This window comes from Cyprinus carpio, chromosome B25 (genome assembly GCF_018340385.1).
Source record: "Cyprinus carpio isolate SPL01 chromosome B25, ASM1834038v1, whole genome shotgun sequence".
Lineage (NCBI taxonomy): Eukaryota > Metazoa > Chordata > Actinopteri > Cypriniformes > Cyprinidae > Cyprinus > Cyprinus carpio.
In genome coordinates this window covers 2,040,258-2,057,400 of record NC_056621.1, presented here as the reverse complement: position 1 = coordinate 2,057,400, position 17,143 = coordinate 2,040,258, and the positions used below count along the sequence as shown (strand labels likewise).

Here is a 17,143-nt window from a genome sequence, read left to right as displayed (position 1 = left end):
GCGCAAACCCAGAGAGACGTTTGAAATGTGTCCAACCCGTCACGGCGAACAGTCAGATAAACACTTCTGCTTTATAGAGACGTTCAGCGCAAGGCCTCACAAACGCTTCTGAATGCCTTCATTTGCAATGAGACGCTCAGACTGAAATGGGGATGATGTCTGCTGGATGTTTCTGATTTTCTGAAGGTAATGTCTACATATTCATGCCAATCAGAAACGCAGCATGACGGGTCACATCACGGACATTAACCGAGTTCAGACGGATTCTCCAGCATCGGCGTTGTGATTAACCTCTGAAACAACATATTAGCCACGCGAAACCCCCACGAGGATCCATCAGCATCAAACACGCCTCATTTGGCCCACGTTCTCAACTCAACCCTTCTGCTTAACCTCTTTAGCATTTTAACTAACCGTCTGTCTCTATGGAAACCATGACGTTGAGTGATAAAACTGCTGTAAAGTGCTGACAAGATCTCGCAACCTGGGACGAACGCGCGAGATGATTTATGACGCACTTCATATTTTATTCCCTGACATAAGGAAAACGTGTCCTTTGGAGAAGCGTTTTATGATAATTATTTATGAGCTCATATTCTGAACACTTATTTAATGTAGTATGCAGTATGTAGTGTGTGTGTGGAGTGTGTTTTCTTTAGTGTACTAAGTGTAATCTGCAGTGTTTAGTGTACACTGTAGAATGCAGTGTTCATAAGAAGAATTAAGTATGTAGTGACGTATTTAGAATGATTTTTTTGTGTGTGTTTTATATAGTTTATAGAGTGTTTAATCTAGTGTGCAATATGTAGATTGTACAGTAAGTGGGTGTTCATAAATGATGTGTAGAATGAAGTATGTAGTGTGCATTAAGTTTTATAATGCATGCAGTATGTAGTTTTTATAGAGTATCAAGTGTAATCTGCAGTGTGTAGTGTGCAGCATGTAGACTGCAGAATATGTTAGTATTAGTAATAAGTTAGTGTTCACAAATGGTTTGTAGGATGAAGTATGTAATATGCAGTATGTAGAATATAATGTAGTGTCTAATGTACATCATGTAGATTGTAAAATATGTTAGAATTCATAAATGGTGTGAAGAATAAAGTATGCAGTGAGCAGTATGTAGTGTGGAGTATTTTCTATTGTGTACAGTTTAATCTGCAGTGTGTAGTGTACAGCATGTAGATTAAGATGTTCATGTTCATAAATGATGTGTAGTATGTTACATGCACTATCTAGTATAGAATGTAGTTTACAGTATGTAGTGTGATTTCTATAGTCTATAGAGTGTAATGTACAATGTGTATTGTGAAGCGTGAAGATTGCAGAATATGTTAGTATTCATAAATAGTGTGTAGAATGAAGTATGTAGCATGTAGTGTGCAGCATGCAGAATATAATGTAGTGAGCAATATGCAGTGTAGAGCATTTTCTAGTATATAGAGTCTAATGTGCAGTTCGTAGTGTACAGCATGTAGATTGCAGAATAACTTTGTACTCATGAATGGTGTAGAAAATATGTAGTATGTAGTGTGTTTGTTAGTGTTTTGATTATAATGTGCAATGTATGTAGTGCATGTAGATTGCAGAATATGTTACGAGTTCAGAAAAAAGTGTATAGAATGAAGTACGTAGTATGTAGAATATAATATATTGTGTGTATTTTGCAGTATGTAGAATATAGTGTGCAGTATTTAATGTGTTTTTTATAGCATATAGAATGTAGCTTTTAAAACAGAATGAGTTAGAGTTCATAAATGCTGTGTAGAATGATGTATGTAGTATTTAGCATGCAGTATGTAGTGCATGTAATGTGTACAGCATGTGGACTGCAGAATAAGTTAGCATTCATAAATGTGTGTAGAATAATATATGTAGTATGTAGTGTGCTGTTTGTAGTGTGTACAGCGTGTAGATTACAGAATAAATTAGTGTTGATAAATACTGTGTAGAATGAAGTATGTAGTGTGTAGAATATAATGTAGTGTGTAGTGTGCATTGTACATATGCAGTCTTTAGTGTGTAGTATGCAGTGGTTCACTGAATCAGGGGTGGGTGAATTGATTAATTCATCAGGATAAATCCAGGCTTCTATTGATGTGAGACTCTGTGTGTCCCTCACTGTCCATCAGCATGTATTCAACTACAGCTTCTCACAGCACAATACCAGATGATTACTGACAACCTTGCACACTACTGAGGGAGGTTTCTCAGGTCATAAAGACACACAGTAACAAACAATCATTCTGAAACTCAATACAACTACAGACAGAGTTCCAGGACTAAACGTGGACCATTTGCACACTGGCTACCATATACTCTGAGACATACATGTATTCTGTACACAGTATTTTCTGTAAGTATGGAACACCTGAATGAGCCACTATATTTGCAAAAAAGCTATAAACAAAGTGCAGTATGTAACTTTTTGATGTATTATTTGATCAGACCGACAGATTAGTGGGAAACTGTACGATTTTAAACCCAGAATGAGACACCAATTAAAGAATAATGACAAAAGCCATACAGTATTGATCGTAAGTACGTTCACTGTACATTAAGTTCATCTGCATTTAGTCAGTTGAGGTTGATAAAGACAGGAAATAAAGTCTGACTGCTTTTGGCGGTTTATGAGGTGATGAGTTTGTGCAACCGAATCATTCTCTGTGGTGCTATGAGAACAATAAAACACAGATCAAATATCAATCAAACACCTGAGGTGCATCTTCTGCTCTTCATTTCTCTGCACAAGTGCAGTGGTTCATTATAATAGTGTGTTTTCAGAGCTGATGCTGATACTCATGAACTGGGTGTTTAATGTGCATTTGGGAACGCAACACTTTATTCACATCAGTGTTATTTCATTGAGATACTATTATAGGTTTTTTTGAATAATATTTTGAATTCGTTTTATATTATATTCCAGTTCCATTTTAGTAAAGTTTTAATAATTTTGCTGTGCTTTTTTTATTTATATCGTTTTTTAATGTCTATACAGATTTTAATAATCACTAATTATTATCTTGAAGTAAAAAAAATAGGGCTGCAAAACGATTAGTCGCGATTAATCAGTTCAAAATAAAAGTTTATGTTTACATACTATGTGTGTACTGAGTGTGTATATTTATTATGTATATATCTAAATACACACACATACATATTTACTGCATATTAAGGAATAATATGTTAGATTTATATATAAAATATTTTCTATATATATAGCAGCCCTAAAAAAATCTAAATAAACATTAAATATTTTATGCTTACTTTTTTTAAATATATACATATATGTGTGTGTATTTATATATGCATAATAAATACACAGAGCACACACACACAACACACACACACACACACACACACACACACACATATATCATGTAAACATAAACTTTTATTTTGAATCAATTAATCATGTCTAATTATTTTGCAGCCCTAAAAAAACATCTAAATAAACATTAAATATTTTATGCTTACCTGCATGTCATGTGACCATTTTTGACGTTGTTAAATTATTGAAAAATTAAAGGCAGGGTAGGGGATTTCGAAGAGGTTAGCAATAGCAAGGTAGCTTTAAAAGCATAAGATCCCACTCTCCCTGCAAATCACTCTCCAAAGCCACGCCTCCTCCAAAACACATGACCACACACAGGCAGAGCAGAGGCTAACCCGCGGTACAATGAGAGATGAATGCAGCGCTGTCAGATTACCTCATGTCTCAGTCACCGCTCAGAAAACTACAGTGCAGAGTGCATGATATATCAATAAAACGCCTCCATTCTCACTGGCTCTGCAAAAGCTTAATGCAATGTGCTGATGATGTATAATGTTTGTGTGAACAGGGAGCACTGAGGTATGCAAGTAAATATGTTGACAGGCAGGTAGGACAGCCTATCGTAGCCCTTGGATGGAGGAATATATTTGGACAGACATTTTATGGTCCTACTATGGAAGCTCGTTTCCGCCACTAAATTAAAAAAAAAAGGTTATTGTGACTTTTTATCTCACAATTCTGAGTTTTTTTCACTGAATTGCATGATAAAACTCTCAGTTGCGAGTTATAAAGTCAGAATTGCGTGATATTAACTCGCAATTGCAGTTTTTTTGGGGGGGGGGGGGGGGCATATACAGTATGTCAGAATTGACAGATAAAACCTTGCAATTCTGAGAAAAAAAGTCTGAATTGTGAGTTTGTATCTTGCAATGCTGACTTTATTTCTCAGAATTGCGACTTTATGTCTCGCAATTGCGAGTTTGTATCATGCAATTCTGAGAAAAAAAAAGTCAGAATTGTGAGGTAAAAAGTCGCAATTACCTTTTTATTTTTTATTCAGTGGCGAAAACGGGCTTCCATTTCCTAGACTTTCCACAGATGATATAAATACAAATGAATACATTTAAACCACTGCTACCAGGATATGAACCAGCAAAAAATATCTTTGAAACAAATCATCTACCCTACCTTTTACTGAAAATTACAGGGGTTCTTCAAGTAAGTATTTTATTGACAAAATATTTGGGAATGTACTACACTGCAAAAAACTTGATTCTCTTACTTAGTATTTTTGTCTTGGTTTCCATAACAATTCTTCAATCAAAATTCGTCTACTTTAGAGTCAGAAGGACTTAATATATTAAGTCTTGTTTTCTGGAAAAAAAAAAAAATCAACATTTTTTTTTTGCTTAAAACAGAAACAAATATCTGCCAATGGGGTGAGAAAAATAAATTTACTTCAAAGGGAAAACTAGATTATTTTCAGACCCCATTGGCAGATTAACTCACTTCATTTTGATCAACTTTTCAGGAAACAGGGATGATCTTAATAGTTTAGTCATTTTGCATCCCAAGTACATGTCTCGTAATTTATGAACGCTTAAATATTTGTACTGGAAAACAAGACCAAAATACTGAGGAAGAACATTATTTTTTGCAATGTAACGAAATATAAATAATAATTTTTTAAAAATCCTAACAAGTCCATTTGATTCTCAGTAGAATAGCCTCATAATCACTCAAAAGTAGGGCCTTCCCAGCAGCACTTGAGGCATCAGAGCACATGAGTCTTGTGTCCTGATAGATGCCACCCTCTGGTGGACGCCATCACACACTGCTGGAGCAGCACAGGTTCAGTCTGAGAAACACCTCTGATGTTATAAAACACACACACACTCACACAAACACACACTTTGACTGATGATACGGCGTATTTTCTGAGCAGACGTTTCGGTCTGTCAATACAATTCCTCTTTACGTCAATCACCCTGAACGGCAAACTGGAAAACACCAACACAAATTGATCTACACCACACCAGCACACCAACACATGACAGCAGTGCTAGTGAAGCGACTCAGAAGCTGCAGTTCTCAAAACATTTAAACTAGTGCAACTATATACAAGCTGCTCTGAAAAGGGTGGTTTGTGACACTATAAGCTCCTAACAATGATACTGAGGATATATATCACTTCAGTGCCTATCAAAGGATATCATGCATAAAACAGTTAGGTTGACAATATTAAACCTGAATAAAAGATTTACATTAAAAGCTAATTAAGGCAAGAAAGCACAGGTGAACAGGGTAAAAATAACCAAACTATATAACCATACCTCCCTAGCTTATTTAGAACTGTAAACATTTCTTGTATTAACATTTTCTGAAATGCTAAGTTTAAAATGCACTAATGAGGCACAATCTTATTAAATATGCACTAATTTGCACACATTTCCAGAAAATACATCTGAACATTGGAAAAAGGCTGGTTCAAAATTTTCTTTCATTTTGTTGATATATTAAAGGTTTTTACAGAGGGGATTTTTGATATCTATTTTCATCACTTTATAAATACTGTCAACAGCCAGAAAAATATTAATTTTCACCATGTTTTTTAGGAATTAAATGTTGTATAAATCAGTGTGAATGATTTATGAACAAATCCTTCAGTAAAAACTTTCAGAATATAGAGAGGAATATAACTCTAAGTTTTGATGTATGTAAGTGCTGCTGAAGTGGAGAAACAAACTAATTTAGAGTCTTTAAAAATATGTGTTGTAATTGAAATCTACAGACACAAATGGATAACGTGCAATAATAAAACCAGTGGGAATCATATGAACAAACCCTTCAGTAAAAAGCTTCAGAATATAGATATGAATAAAATTGCTAAGTTTGGTGTTTGTAAGTGCTGCTGAAGTGGAGAAAAAACTCTTTAAAGGTATAGACGCAAATAGATAAAGTGTCATAAAATAAACACTTAAATATGTATTTTGGATATTTTCTTTCCACTAATCTGAAAAGCCTCTCAAAAATCTCACAATTGATCAAACATCCTAATTTATACAACGGACTCAAAAACATAGCAATGAACAACAGCATTTTACTATTTTGTTACCAAGATGACAGAAAATACAGCACAGGTACTTGATGAATCAAGTAATATTTAACTGAATCATTTAAACAAACTGATTCATTGGAACTTATGTTTTGGGGACTTGAAGCTGTAGTTCAGTTAATGCACAACAGATTTTTTACATCACTGAGAAATCACATGTTTTATCTAATATCTTAATTGCATTTTATACAAATATTCCTCAGATATAGTTCATACACTTACTGGCTCATATTTAATAAAACTTAGGGCTCATATGTAAATTGTATTCAAGGTTCAGTAGTGAAGTTTATTCATTTGGACGTGTTGAGAGAATTGCATTTTAATCTGAATTTGGCAAACTGTAGACATGCTGACGCTGTAGTTTAAGTTACTTTTTACTTTTTAATGTGGTGATTTTATCCATCAGCATCACAGGTGCAGAGCGAGTAAGGACTGTTTGACTAAAACATCAGTCTTGGAAAACTCCAGTTATTTCATTCTGATTATAGGGACAGTTAATGGATAAGTTTAAGTTTATGAAGAATTAACTAAAGGTAAAACTATAAAAATTGTTTTTGGTAATTGAAAAAAACAAAACAAAAAAGCTCAAATAAAATAATAGATAATTGCTGAAAAACAAAAGCACATAATAAAATTACTGAAACTTATATATTATTAAATATAAAAATAAAGGCTTATATCAAAATATCAATAAATACTATACAGTAATAGTATATAAATAATAATAAGATGATATATATACAATAAAAAAATACTAAAGCACATGACAAAATTATTAAAACTTAAATAAAAATATAAAAAGAAAACTAATATAAAAAGGCTAATTCAAAATATTAATAAATAATATAATAGTGCATAATAAATGAATAAATAATAATAAAATAACATGGCTCCAGGATCCACATCTTTTACTAGTGTTGGAAAAACATTCATAGACCTGCTGCTCAGATGTTTCAATAATCTCACATGTGTCTCCTCTAGAGCTTTAGAAGAGATCTCAACATTGTCTGCTCAAGACACCAAAGTCTGCAATCAAAAGTCAGAGATCTCAATATGAACTCAAGCAGTTCTCATCAAACACTCTGAGCTGCTCCACATTCATTTCATAGCACTAGACTCTCACTGGATGACGCCTAGTGACTCATTTGGGTCTTTTTAGTTCTTCCGAGGTGAAAATTGTTTCCTCAGAGAGTTTTTTCTTGAGTCTTTAAGCACCTCAACTTTCATTCTGCATGTCTATCTACGTCTGTGTCCAGATTGGTGTTCACTATCGCAGTGTGAGGAAACTGCAGCGCTGCGGATCGAGCCGAGAAACCAGGCATGAACACCAGAGACCTGCAGCTCTGCACCAGTTAACAGGAAAAATAATGACTGCAGTGCTTCCTCATTTACAGCAGCAGATTAGCAGGCCAAAGGTGGCTGGTTTGCGCTCCAGAAGATGAGTTTTAAGGTTAAAGCGTGCTCTTATAGGGCCTAGAAACAATCCGGATATAAACACAGCCGACAAAAGCCAGAATCGGTGCCCCTAATTTTGATCTGGCTAATAAAAATCATTCCATCCATCCAACAAACATTAAAAATAATGTGTGCTAAAAACAGTGTTGGGAGGCCCTCGGGGGCCGTGGCCCCGCTGGGTGAATGTAGGCCGCCTCAGTGCTGCTCTTAACTAACTACCTCCACCGGGTCTCGGTAGAATCAAACTGGGACAAAACTCATTCATCACAGGCGATTTGCGCACGGGTTCAGCGGCTGCACAAAGCCCGGCTGGGTCTCTAGAGGCGGTTTCCACAGAAACGGCGGTCACATCGATTAATCAGGACTGATGCGCATTTCATTTTCTGTGTGGGTGCGAGACTCGACTGGAGACGCGTACAGGTGCTTCTGATTCTCTCTGTCCTGTCATGCATGGAAAAGTCTGGAATAATTAGGGTTTTTTGATGATTTGGAAAGAAGTTTCTTCTGCTCACCAAGGCTGCATTTATTTGATCAAAAATACAGGAAAAAAAATAGAAATATTATTAAAATGGAAAATATATGTTTTCTGTGTGAATGCATATAAAACTTTAATTTATTTCTGTGATGCACAGCTGTATTTTCAGCATCATCACTCCAGTCTTCAGTGTCAAATGATCTTCAGAAATAATTCTAATATGCTGATTTGTTGCTCAAGAAACATTTCTGATAATTATCAATGTTAAAAACAGTTGTGCTGCACAATATTTTTGTGGGAAACTGTGATGCATTTTAATTTTAAGGATTCACAGATGAATAGAAAGTTCAAAAGAACAGCATTTATTAGAAACAGAAATCTTTTGTAACTTTATGAATGTCTTTACTTTAGCTGAAGGATTATGTGACGCTGATGATGATGCTGAAAATTCAGATTTGATCACAGAAATAAATTATATTTTAACAGATACTCACATAGAAAACTGTTATTTTAAATTGTAATAATATTTCACAATTTTGACTGTTTTTACTGTATTTTTGATCAAATAAATGCAGCCTGGGTGAGCAGAAGAGACTTCTTTCAAAAAAAAAAAAATAAAAAAAAAAAAATTATATATAATTGTAGTTTATGTAAATACTACCACAATCACAATCAGTGTGCAGAGAATATCCCTCTAAGATGTCACTTATAAAGTCCTTGAAGACACATATGCGGCCGAGCCTTTACTCAGCAGGTCAGATTCCTGCACTATGTTTCACATATCTGCTTTTCATGATGAATGAAGGTCATTAATATCCAAAGCTCAAGAGACATTTCCCCAATTCTCCTTCCTAATTCACCTCAAATATGTATCTGTGCCCTTGAGTCACTCTTCTTATGCTGTAAATGTGATCAAGAGCTTCAAATGCTACAGGATCTTCTCTCTTCTGGTGTTTTGGTGATTTTTAGTAGACGAATAAGACTGTAGCAGTTCATGTACAAACTACAGACAACCTACTGATTCAGCAAACTTTAAGGGTTTTGATCCTAAAGTGTGGTTGTGCATCTTTCTGACACTTGCTGTTATATTTTGACATTCACAGAAGTGTAATAACAAACAGTTTTGGGGTTGGTGTTTTACAGACACTAAGATCACATGCGATATCAATATGCAGATCTAAACCAGCAGATTTCAGAGCATCAGATCTGTTCACTGACTCAATGCTACCATCTACTGATGTCTACAAACACATGAGATGAGATCCGGTTTGTTATATAGTGCTGGTTTATATAAAGAGGTTTAATTTGATGTCTATGAAGCCTCATGGAACAGCATTTATCACCCACTGTCAACAAGCATCAAGTTCATTTGATTCAGTTTTGATTCTGAATCATTGTTCGTTGTCAGTTTGGGGTTGTAACATTTTTCAATGTTTCTGAAAGAAGTGTCTCCTGCTGCTAATACTGTGAAATATCTTTGCAATTTTGTTTTAAATTTAAATATATTTTATATTTAATTTAACATTTTATTTCAGTTTAATATATTTTAATTCCATTGCTCTAGTGTTTACTTGAAATAGAAATATTTTGTATCATTATAAATATCTTTACTGTCAATTTTGATAAATTTAATGCATATCAGGCTTGTTGTAGTTAAACTAAAACCATAACAAAACTTGAAATAAAATAAAATACAGGCTATAAATAAAATAAAAAGTATTAAAAGTAACTATTTCAACTAGCTGCCAGTGCAGCATTTCGGATTGTCATTTACTTTAATTTTATGTACTTAAAAAATAATTAATAACAAACTATGAAAAATATTATTAACATTATATGCATTTATTATGTACATATTTAAAATGAAAACAAATATAAAAATAAGAACTAATTTAAACTATTAATAAAAAATTATACTAAAAGAACACTGATAGATACCTCCTGAATAAAAGTTATAATTTTACAAAATAAAAATAAAAATGTTTAAAAAAAATTTAACAATGTAAGTGGCACTTAATATCATAATCATGTTTTTCATTAAATTAATAGAAGGATTAACTTTATTTCATAATTATATGCACTATTTTAGTTTTAGTTAAAGTTTTAGTAATTTTATTGTGTTATTTTCATTTTTATTAGTTCTAAAATATGTTTATATATAGTTTTTATCAAGTTTGAGTTATTTTAACTACTTCAACTTCAAAAAAAAAAAAAAAAACATGAGACCTTTTGCATGGTAACTAGTTGAAATAAAATTGGTTTAATTTTAATTTTTAATTTATTTTATTTCAGTTAACATTTATTATATTTCAAGTAAAAAAAACCGGTTTTCAATCCAAAATATCTTAAAGTGTGTCCCGAAGACGAGCGGAGCTTTTACAGGTTTGGAACGACATGGGGGTAAGTGATTAATGACAAAATGTTCATTTTGGGGTGGAGTATCCCTTTAACACCAATAACAATAACGATATTAGCCTTCACACCAATAACGATTATATTAGGTTATAACGATAACTAGATAACTATAACGATAACTATATTAGCATCCATATCAAAGGACAATATTTTAATCGTGCGCTGCAGTTTTGTCATCTTTAATTTTAAAAATGCTCAAGCTTTTTAAAATTGGAAGGATTCAGATTGGCTTTAAATTTTTTAGCGTTCATAAGCTGGAAAAAAAATAGTTTGGAAAGTGATTCCAACGATATTGTTCCTCTGTGTCGTTATGATTATAATTGCAGTGCAGACGTCCCTATTCTTACAGAGTTAGAATGTTTATTAAAAAGTTAGAGTTACAGTTATGACCTTTAATGTCATTTATTTCCTTTAGGCTTTAATTTAATTTAGGCTTTAATTTAGTGTGGAATAAAGTTAATCAACAAATCTGAATCTACCACAGTTTGATCATCAATCTGATCAGAGTGGGTTTTGAGAAAGATCTTGCCATTTCTGAGCATGTGTCTGAGACTACAGCATAATTATCAAATGAAAGTTTGGTGTCTTCAGCTGTGCTCTTACATAATGATCACGTGTCGCTCGTTCTCTGTTCATAAACTCCATGAGCACAGAATCGTCTGATGCACCTGCAGTATTTATGACAGCGAGCAACACCTGACGATATTTCTTTATTTAATATATATATATATATATATATATATATATATATATATATATATATATATATATATATATATATATATATATATACACACACACACAAATATAACATTAAATATTTATATAAATATATAGGTGGCCTGTAATAAATGAACTAATATATCTATTTTAAAACATTACATTAGACTTATGGGGCCATAAAATCATAAAACATCAAGTTGGATACTATACTAGTTTACTAGACACATAAGTCAGAAACGTCACGTGCTGCAAACATGATCTTAATGATCTGTCCTTCGTCTCAGATTAAATAATCCATCTGAGCCACTAGATGAGGAAAAGAATAAATAAATAAATCATCAAAATAAAATCCTGGACGTACCGAACAGGCGTCGATGGAACAGGAACTTGCCGGCGATGAGGCCCGTGATGATGGCGAGGATCCACATCAGGACCTTGAGGACGTTCCATCCTCCTCCGGGATATTTATTCACCACGAACGAGAAGCAGTTTCCCACCACGATCATGTGCGCTTGCGTCTGGCTGTGTGACACCGGGTCCTCGGCGAAGACCAGGAAGTTGAAGAAGGTGACCAGGTAGGCCACCACCAGACGAGACCAGGGGTGCTGGAAGTAATAGCGGAAGCGGGCGCTGATCTCCATCTGTCTGAGGACGCCCAGACACCGTCCACCTGAAACACAGCACAGAGACCTTTAAACCCTTCATGACCTGATCAATCATTAGTCTCTCACCCTCATGTTCCTCCAAACCCACAGGACATTCGGTGGAACACAAAAAAGAGACACTTTATGGTACTTTTACACTGCATTTTTCCTGCACACTGTTCGTTTTCACTGTATGTGAAAGAGCAGCGTGAACATTTGGTGAATCGTCTTATTTTGTGCTCCACAGAAGGAAGTTCAGGGGACTGAATCTTAATTTTTGGATGAAGTAAGAATTTAGACTGCAGAATAATTACAGTTAACTAAAACTGAAACCATAACATTTAAAAAAAATAATAATTATAATAAAAAAAAAAGCAGAATTATGGACACCAGTTGCAAGCAAAAATTAAAAAAAGGTAATTTCGAATGTTTATCTCACAATTCTGACTTTTTTCCCTCACAATTGCAAGTTTATATCTCACAATTCTGAGAAAAGAAGTCAGATAAAAATTTGCATTTATTTAGTGCCAGAAACAGGCATCCATACAATATATGTATAATAACTTATTTTATTTTGTCTAGTTGTCAAAGCAATTTCTCATTTTCATGTATTTCAAAATAACAATAAATTAATAAATAAAGTAGACATTTAAAATCAATACAAAATAAACACATACAACAAAATGACTTAACTATATTTAAAGTGAAAATAAAAATGATGAAATTAAAACTTGATATTTCTTATTAAAAAATATTCAGGTCACAAAGCAAAGTCTACACACTAAGAAAACTCAGCAAAAACAGGGTCCAGTGTATTGTGTTCATATGGAATTGTTTTTTAAAAAGGAATTGATTTCACGTGTTTTATCTGACTTATGCATATTTTGAATTAGGCATTGCATTGGTTGAAGGAAATATCCATAAAATCATCAGTACCTTTCCTGTTATTTTTCTACAGTGTATTTTTAGGAGCATTGACATTCCTGCAGTTCTTTGATCGTGTTGTGAAATATGACCTGCACATGTTCTGATTCAAATGAAAATAGTCTGGAATGATAGAAACCAGGAGTTCATTAAATCTGGATGAGATCTGGTAAAGACAGGCATGTCACACAAACACACTAATGTTCACAGCAACGGCCCAAAATATCTGACATGAGCATGTGTGATGACGCAAGCATTCTGGAATAACCCACTGCTCAGAAACCATGTGCTGCTGGACCCATTTAACCCCCCTTTGTGTGTGTGTGTGTGTGTGTGTGTGTGTGTGTGTGTGTGTGTGTGTGTGTGTGTGTGTGTGTGTGTGTGTGTGTGTGTGTGTGTAGTATAAACAACAGAGAGAGAGAGAGAGAGAGAGAGAGAGAGAGAGAGACCATGTTTTGACCAAATGTCCCCACATACAGAGGGAAACCTGAAATCACCCAGATACAACAGATGTTATTATAATGTGTGTGTGTGTGTGTGTGTGTGTGTGTGTGTGTGTGTGTGTGTGTGTATAATATATCACTGTAAAAAAGAAATCCGTAAAATAACAGAAAAAGTACTGGCAGCTCATAACATTATTATTAATTATCATTCATTTTACAGACATTTCTGTTAACTAAAACAATGCAATACAACACCTGTAAAAAAATAAATACGGAAAAATTCCTTCAAATTATACAGTTTATTGTGCCCTATTTTTACAGATTTTTACAGAGTTTATATAAAACCAATATTTTGTGTGTGTGTATATATATATATACAAACACAAAACAAATATAACATTAAATATTTATATAAATATATATATATATATTAGTTTAAGTGGTAAAATAAATGTAACTATATAGACCTTTTTGAAGTAAAACCACTAAACTACTAAAATTACAAAAACACAACAAAATTGCAAAAACGTTAGCTTAAATTAAACAGAAACTATAATATAAATATACATATATTTATATAATATAAAACAACAAAATAAAAAAATCAGTGATACTAAAATAACACTTTATCTAAACCAGATAAAACATCATTCAAGTAATCCAAGTCATAATTCACAACAAAAAATAAAAAATATAAATAAAAAAAAAAAAAAATAAAAAATATAAATAAAAAATAAAAAAGTAAATATTTCTTTAAATTATTATTATTATTATTATTATTATTATTATTATTTTGTAAATATTCATTTAATGTAATGTTTTCAAGTAACAATTTTTATTTTGGGCTGGAGCTTGTGAAGATAGTTATTCAGATTCAGACAGTTTAAATACACACAGAGTGATAGAAAAACTCACCATGATAGGCTACAAATACAAACATCTATCCTTCTGTCTATCTGTCTGTTTACATTCATGGCTTCCAGTGCAACACTGAAACTCTTCCCTTTACCGATCACATGTCAAAACAATCAATCCCAGCAACAAATAAGCACATGATACCACCGCATGACGCTCGCATGTAACGCACGCGATGCATGATCAGTCAGCGCGTCAGCAGATATTTGCAGATGATCGGAAATGAGAAACAGTTTAAACGTCTCGTGCGTCCGGATCAGAGCGCGCTTTTCCAGCATGTTCCACACACACACACACACACACACACACACACACACACACACACACACACACACACACACACGGATAACAGATGTGAAGCGTCTCTTACGCAGACAGTCGTGGAGAGATTTCGAGGCCATCGCCGCGTCAGCGTTTGCGTTCAGTGATGATCCGCGGCGCGTCGCTCATTCAACGCGTCCAGAAACAAAACACACAGAGCTCAACGTGGAGACGGACCTGTATCCCCCTCTCCCTCTCTCACTCCCTCTCTCTCTGTGTGTGTGTGTGTGTGTGTATCTCTACTCGATCATCTCTCCCTCTCTCACTCTCTGTGTGTGTGTGTGTGTGTGTGTATCTCTACTCGATCGTCTGTCTCTCTCTCTCTCTCTCTCTCTGTGTGTGTGTGTGTGTGTGTGTATCTCTACTCGATCGTCTGTCTCTCTCTCTCTCTCTCTCTCTGTGTGTGTGTGTGTGTATCTCTACTCGATCGTCTGTCTCTCTCTCTCTCTCTCTCTCTGTGTGTGTGTGTGTATCTCTACTCGATCGTCTGTCTCTCTCTCTCTCTCTCTCTGTCTGTGTGTGTAGTTTTTAGTATAAAGTGTGTGTGTGTCTCTCTCTCTCTCTCTCTCTCTCTCTCTCTGTGTGTGTATAAAGGTGCTGGTCATATAATTAGAATATCATCAAAAAGTTGATTTATTTCACTAATTCCATTCAAAAAGTGAAACTTGTATTTTCCTTAGTTGTCAGTTATATAATCATCAAAATTAAAAGAAAGATAAACATTTGAAATATATCAGTCTGTGTGTAATGAATGAATATAATATACAAGTTTCACTTTTTGAATGGAATTAGTGAAATAAATCAACTTTTTGATGATATTCTAATTATATATGACCAGCACCTGTATCTCTACTCGATCATCTCTCTCACTCTCTCTCTCTCTCTCAAATCATAAGGTCTGACAAACTGAACGTCTCCAAAATTTCAGTGCACACAGTAGGATCTTAGAAACTTTTGTTTGGATTGATATTTAAATTTTTAAATGTAATTTTTTTTATGTTTTATTTATTATTTATTTAGGCATAGCTTATTATTATTACCACTATTGTTATTTATTTATTTTAGATGTTTATTTATCTATTTTTCATAAAATGAAATAAAATCAAATAAAATAATTATATAGTGTATAAAGAAATCAAAGTCTATTTTTAGGAGCATAAATAATTTTGCAATTCTTTCTTTTGAATGTGTTGTGAAATATGACCTGGGCATGAGGTTCCATCTGATTCTGTTATTTTAGTATTATAGATATCCGCGGATTGATATTTTTAGATTTTAAATTAGATTGTATTTTTAAAATGTTTTTAATATTTTCTTTTTCATTTTATTTCATATTCAAGTATGAAATGAAATATACTTTATTGTCCCCAAATTTGTGATGGCATTTCAAAAACCTTATACATTAGAAATTAAAACAATGTTCATACACATTACACATACAATACAAAGGTACAAAAACATATTATTATTATTATATCGCAAAAGACATTAAATATTGATAAAACAGTATTGATCCGACTGTACAGAAACTTGAACTGAATTGATCTGAAACTCTGTTGTCTTCTGTAGAGCTGCTTTACTGAAATTTTATTTGTTTCATTATTGATTAATTATGCAACATCATGAACATTATTTCACCTTGTAAACCCCATAAACCCCTCAGTTTTTACGTTTTTATAGGAAGAGATTTTAAAAGATATTATGCATCGCAAATGGAGAATATGAAGAAGATATTAAGATAGGAGAACAAAAATACATAGTTAGCCTATATACACAAAGGTGTAAGATTTGGATTGAATCACACAAAATGCAAGAGAAAATGAAGATTTCGTTTCAGGTTGTTTGATGTCCGCGCGCATCATGCGCAGCGCGGAGGGCGGGGCGGGCGCGCCAGAGGAACGTGACGTCACCGCCGCTCCGCTTCCTCTTCTTCCGGGATCGAGAGTCTCCAAACATCCTCCGCCGAGTGAAATCATGTCTCATCAGACGGGTATTCAGGGTAAGAGCGAAATATTCTTATGATTTACACATACAGGTCTGTTTGATGAGAGTGAGCGAGCGGCGCGAAACTCACACAGCGCCGAAATGCATTTAGAAAACAAGCGAAGATGTGAATCAGGCGCGTCTGTCGGCGGTGATTTCACTCCCTCAGACACTCCCTGAGGTTGATGATTGAAATCATCTCGATGATTGATCGCATCAGTGTTTTGTAATTGTCAGAGATGTGTTTCACAATCACGAGCGCGGGCAACGCCTTCAGCGCGCGCCGCTCGCGCTCCGCATGCATCCCATAATAATCCCATAACACCAGCGTACTGTAATATCACACTGACCGCAGAGTATCTTACACCTTATGTGCATATATCTCTATATCTCTCTGAGTGGATGTGTTGTAATGAATAGAGAACGACATCACTGTTTGTGAATGGATATATTTCA

The 17,143-nt window shown here is 34.1% G+C and overlaps 2 protein-coding genes and 1 pseudogene across 2 annotated transcripts in view; 2 read left to right on the top strand and 1 right to left on the bottom strand.

Moving 5' to 3' along the window:
* LOC109054011 overlaps positions 1 to 14,965 on the bottom strand; it is a 50,936-nt pseudogene extending 35,971 nt beyond the window's left edge.
* Positions 1 to 17,143, top strand: part of myo9ab (myosin IXAb) — a 709,890-nt gene that overhangs the window by 334,435 nt on the left and 358,312 nt on the right.
* Positions 16,573 to 17,143, top strand: part of twf1a (twinfilin actin-binding protein 1a) — a 13,211-nt gene continuing 12,640 nt past the window's right edge. Inside the window, 1 exon segment of the mRNA XM_042753080.1 lies at positions 16,573 to 16,703. Coding sequence (XP_042609014.1) covers positions 16,679 to 16,703 — 25 coding nt within the window. The 5' untranslated portion in view covers positions 16,573 to 16,678.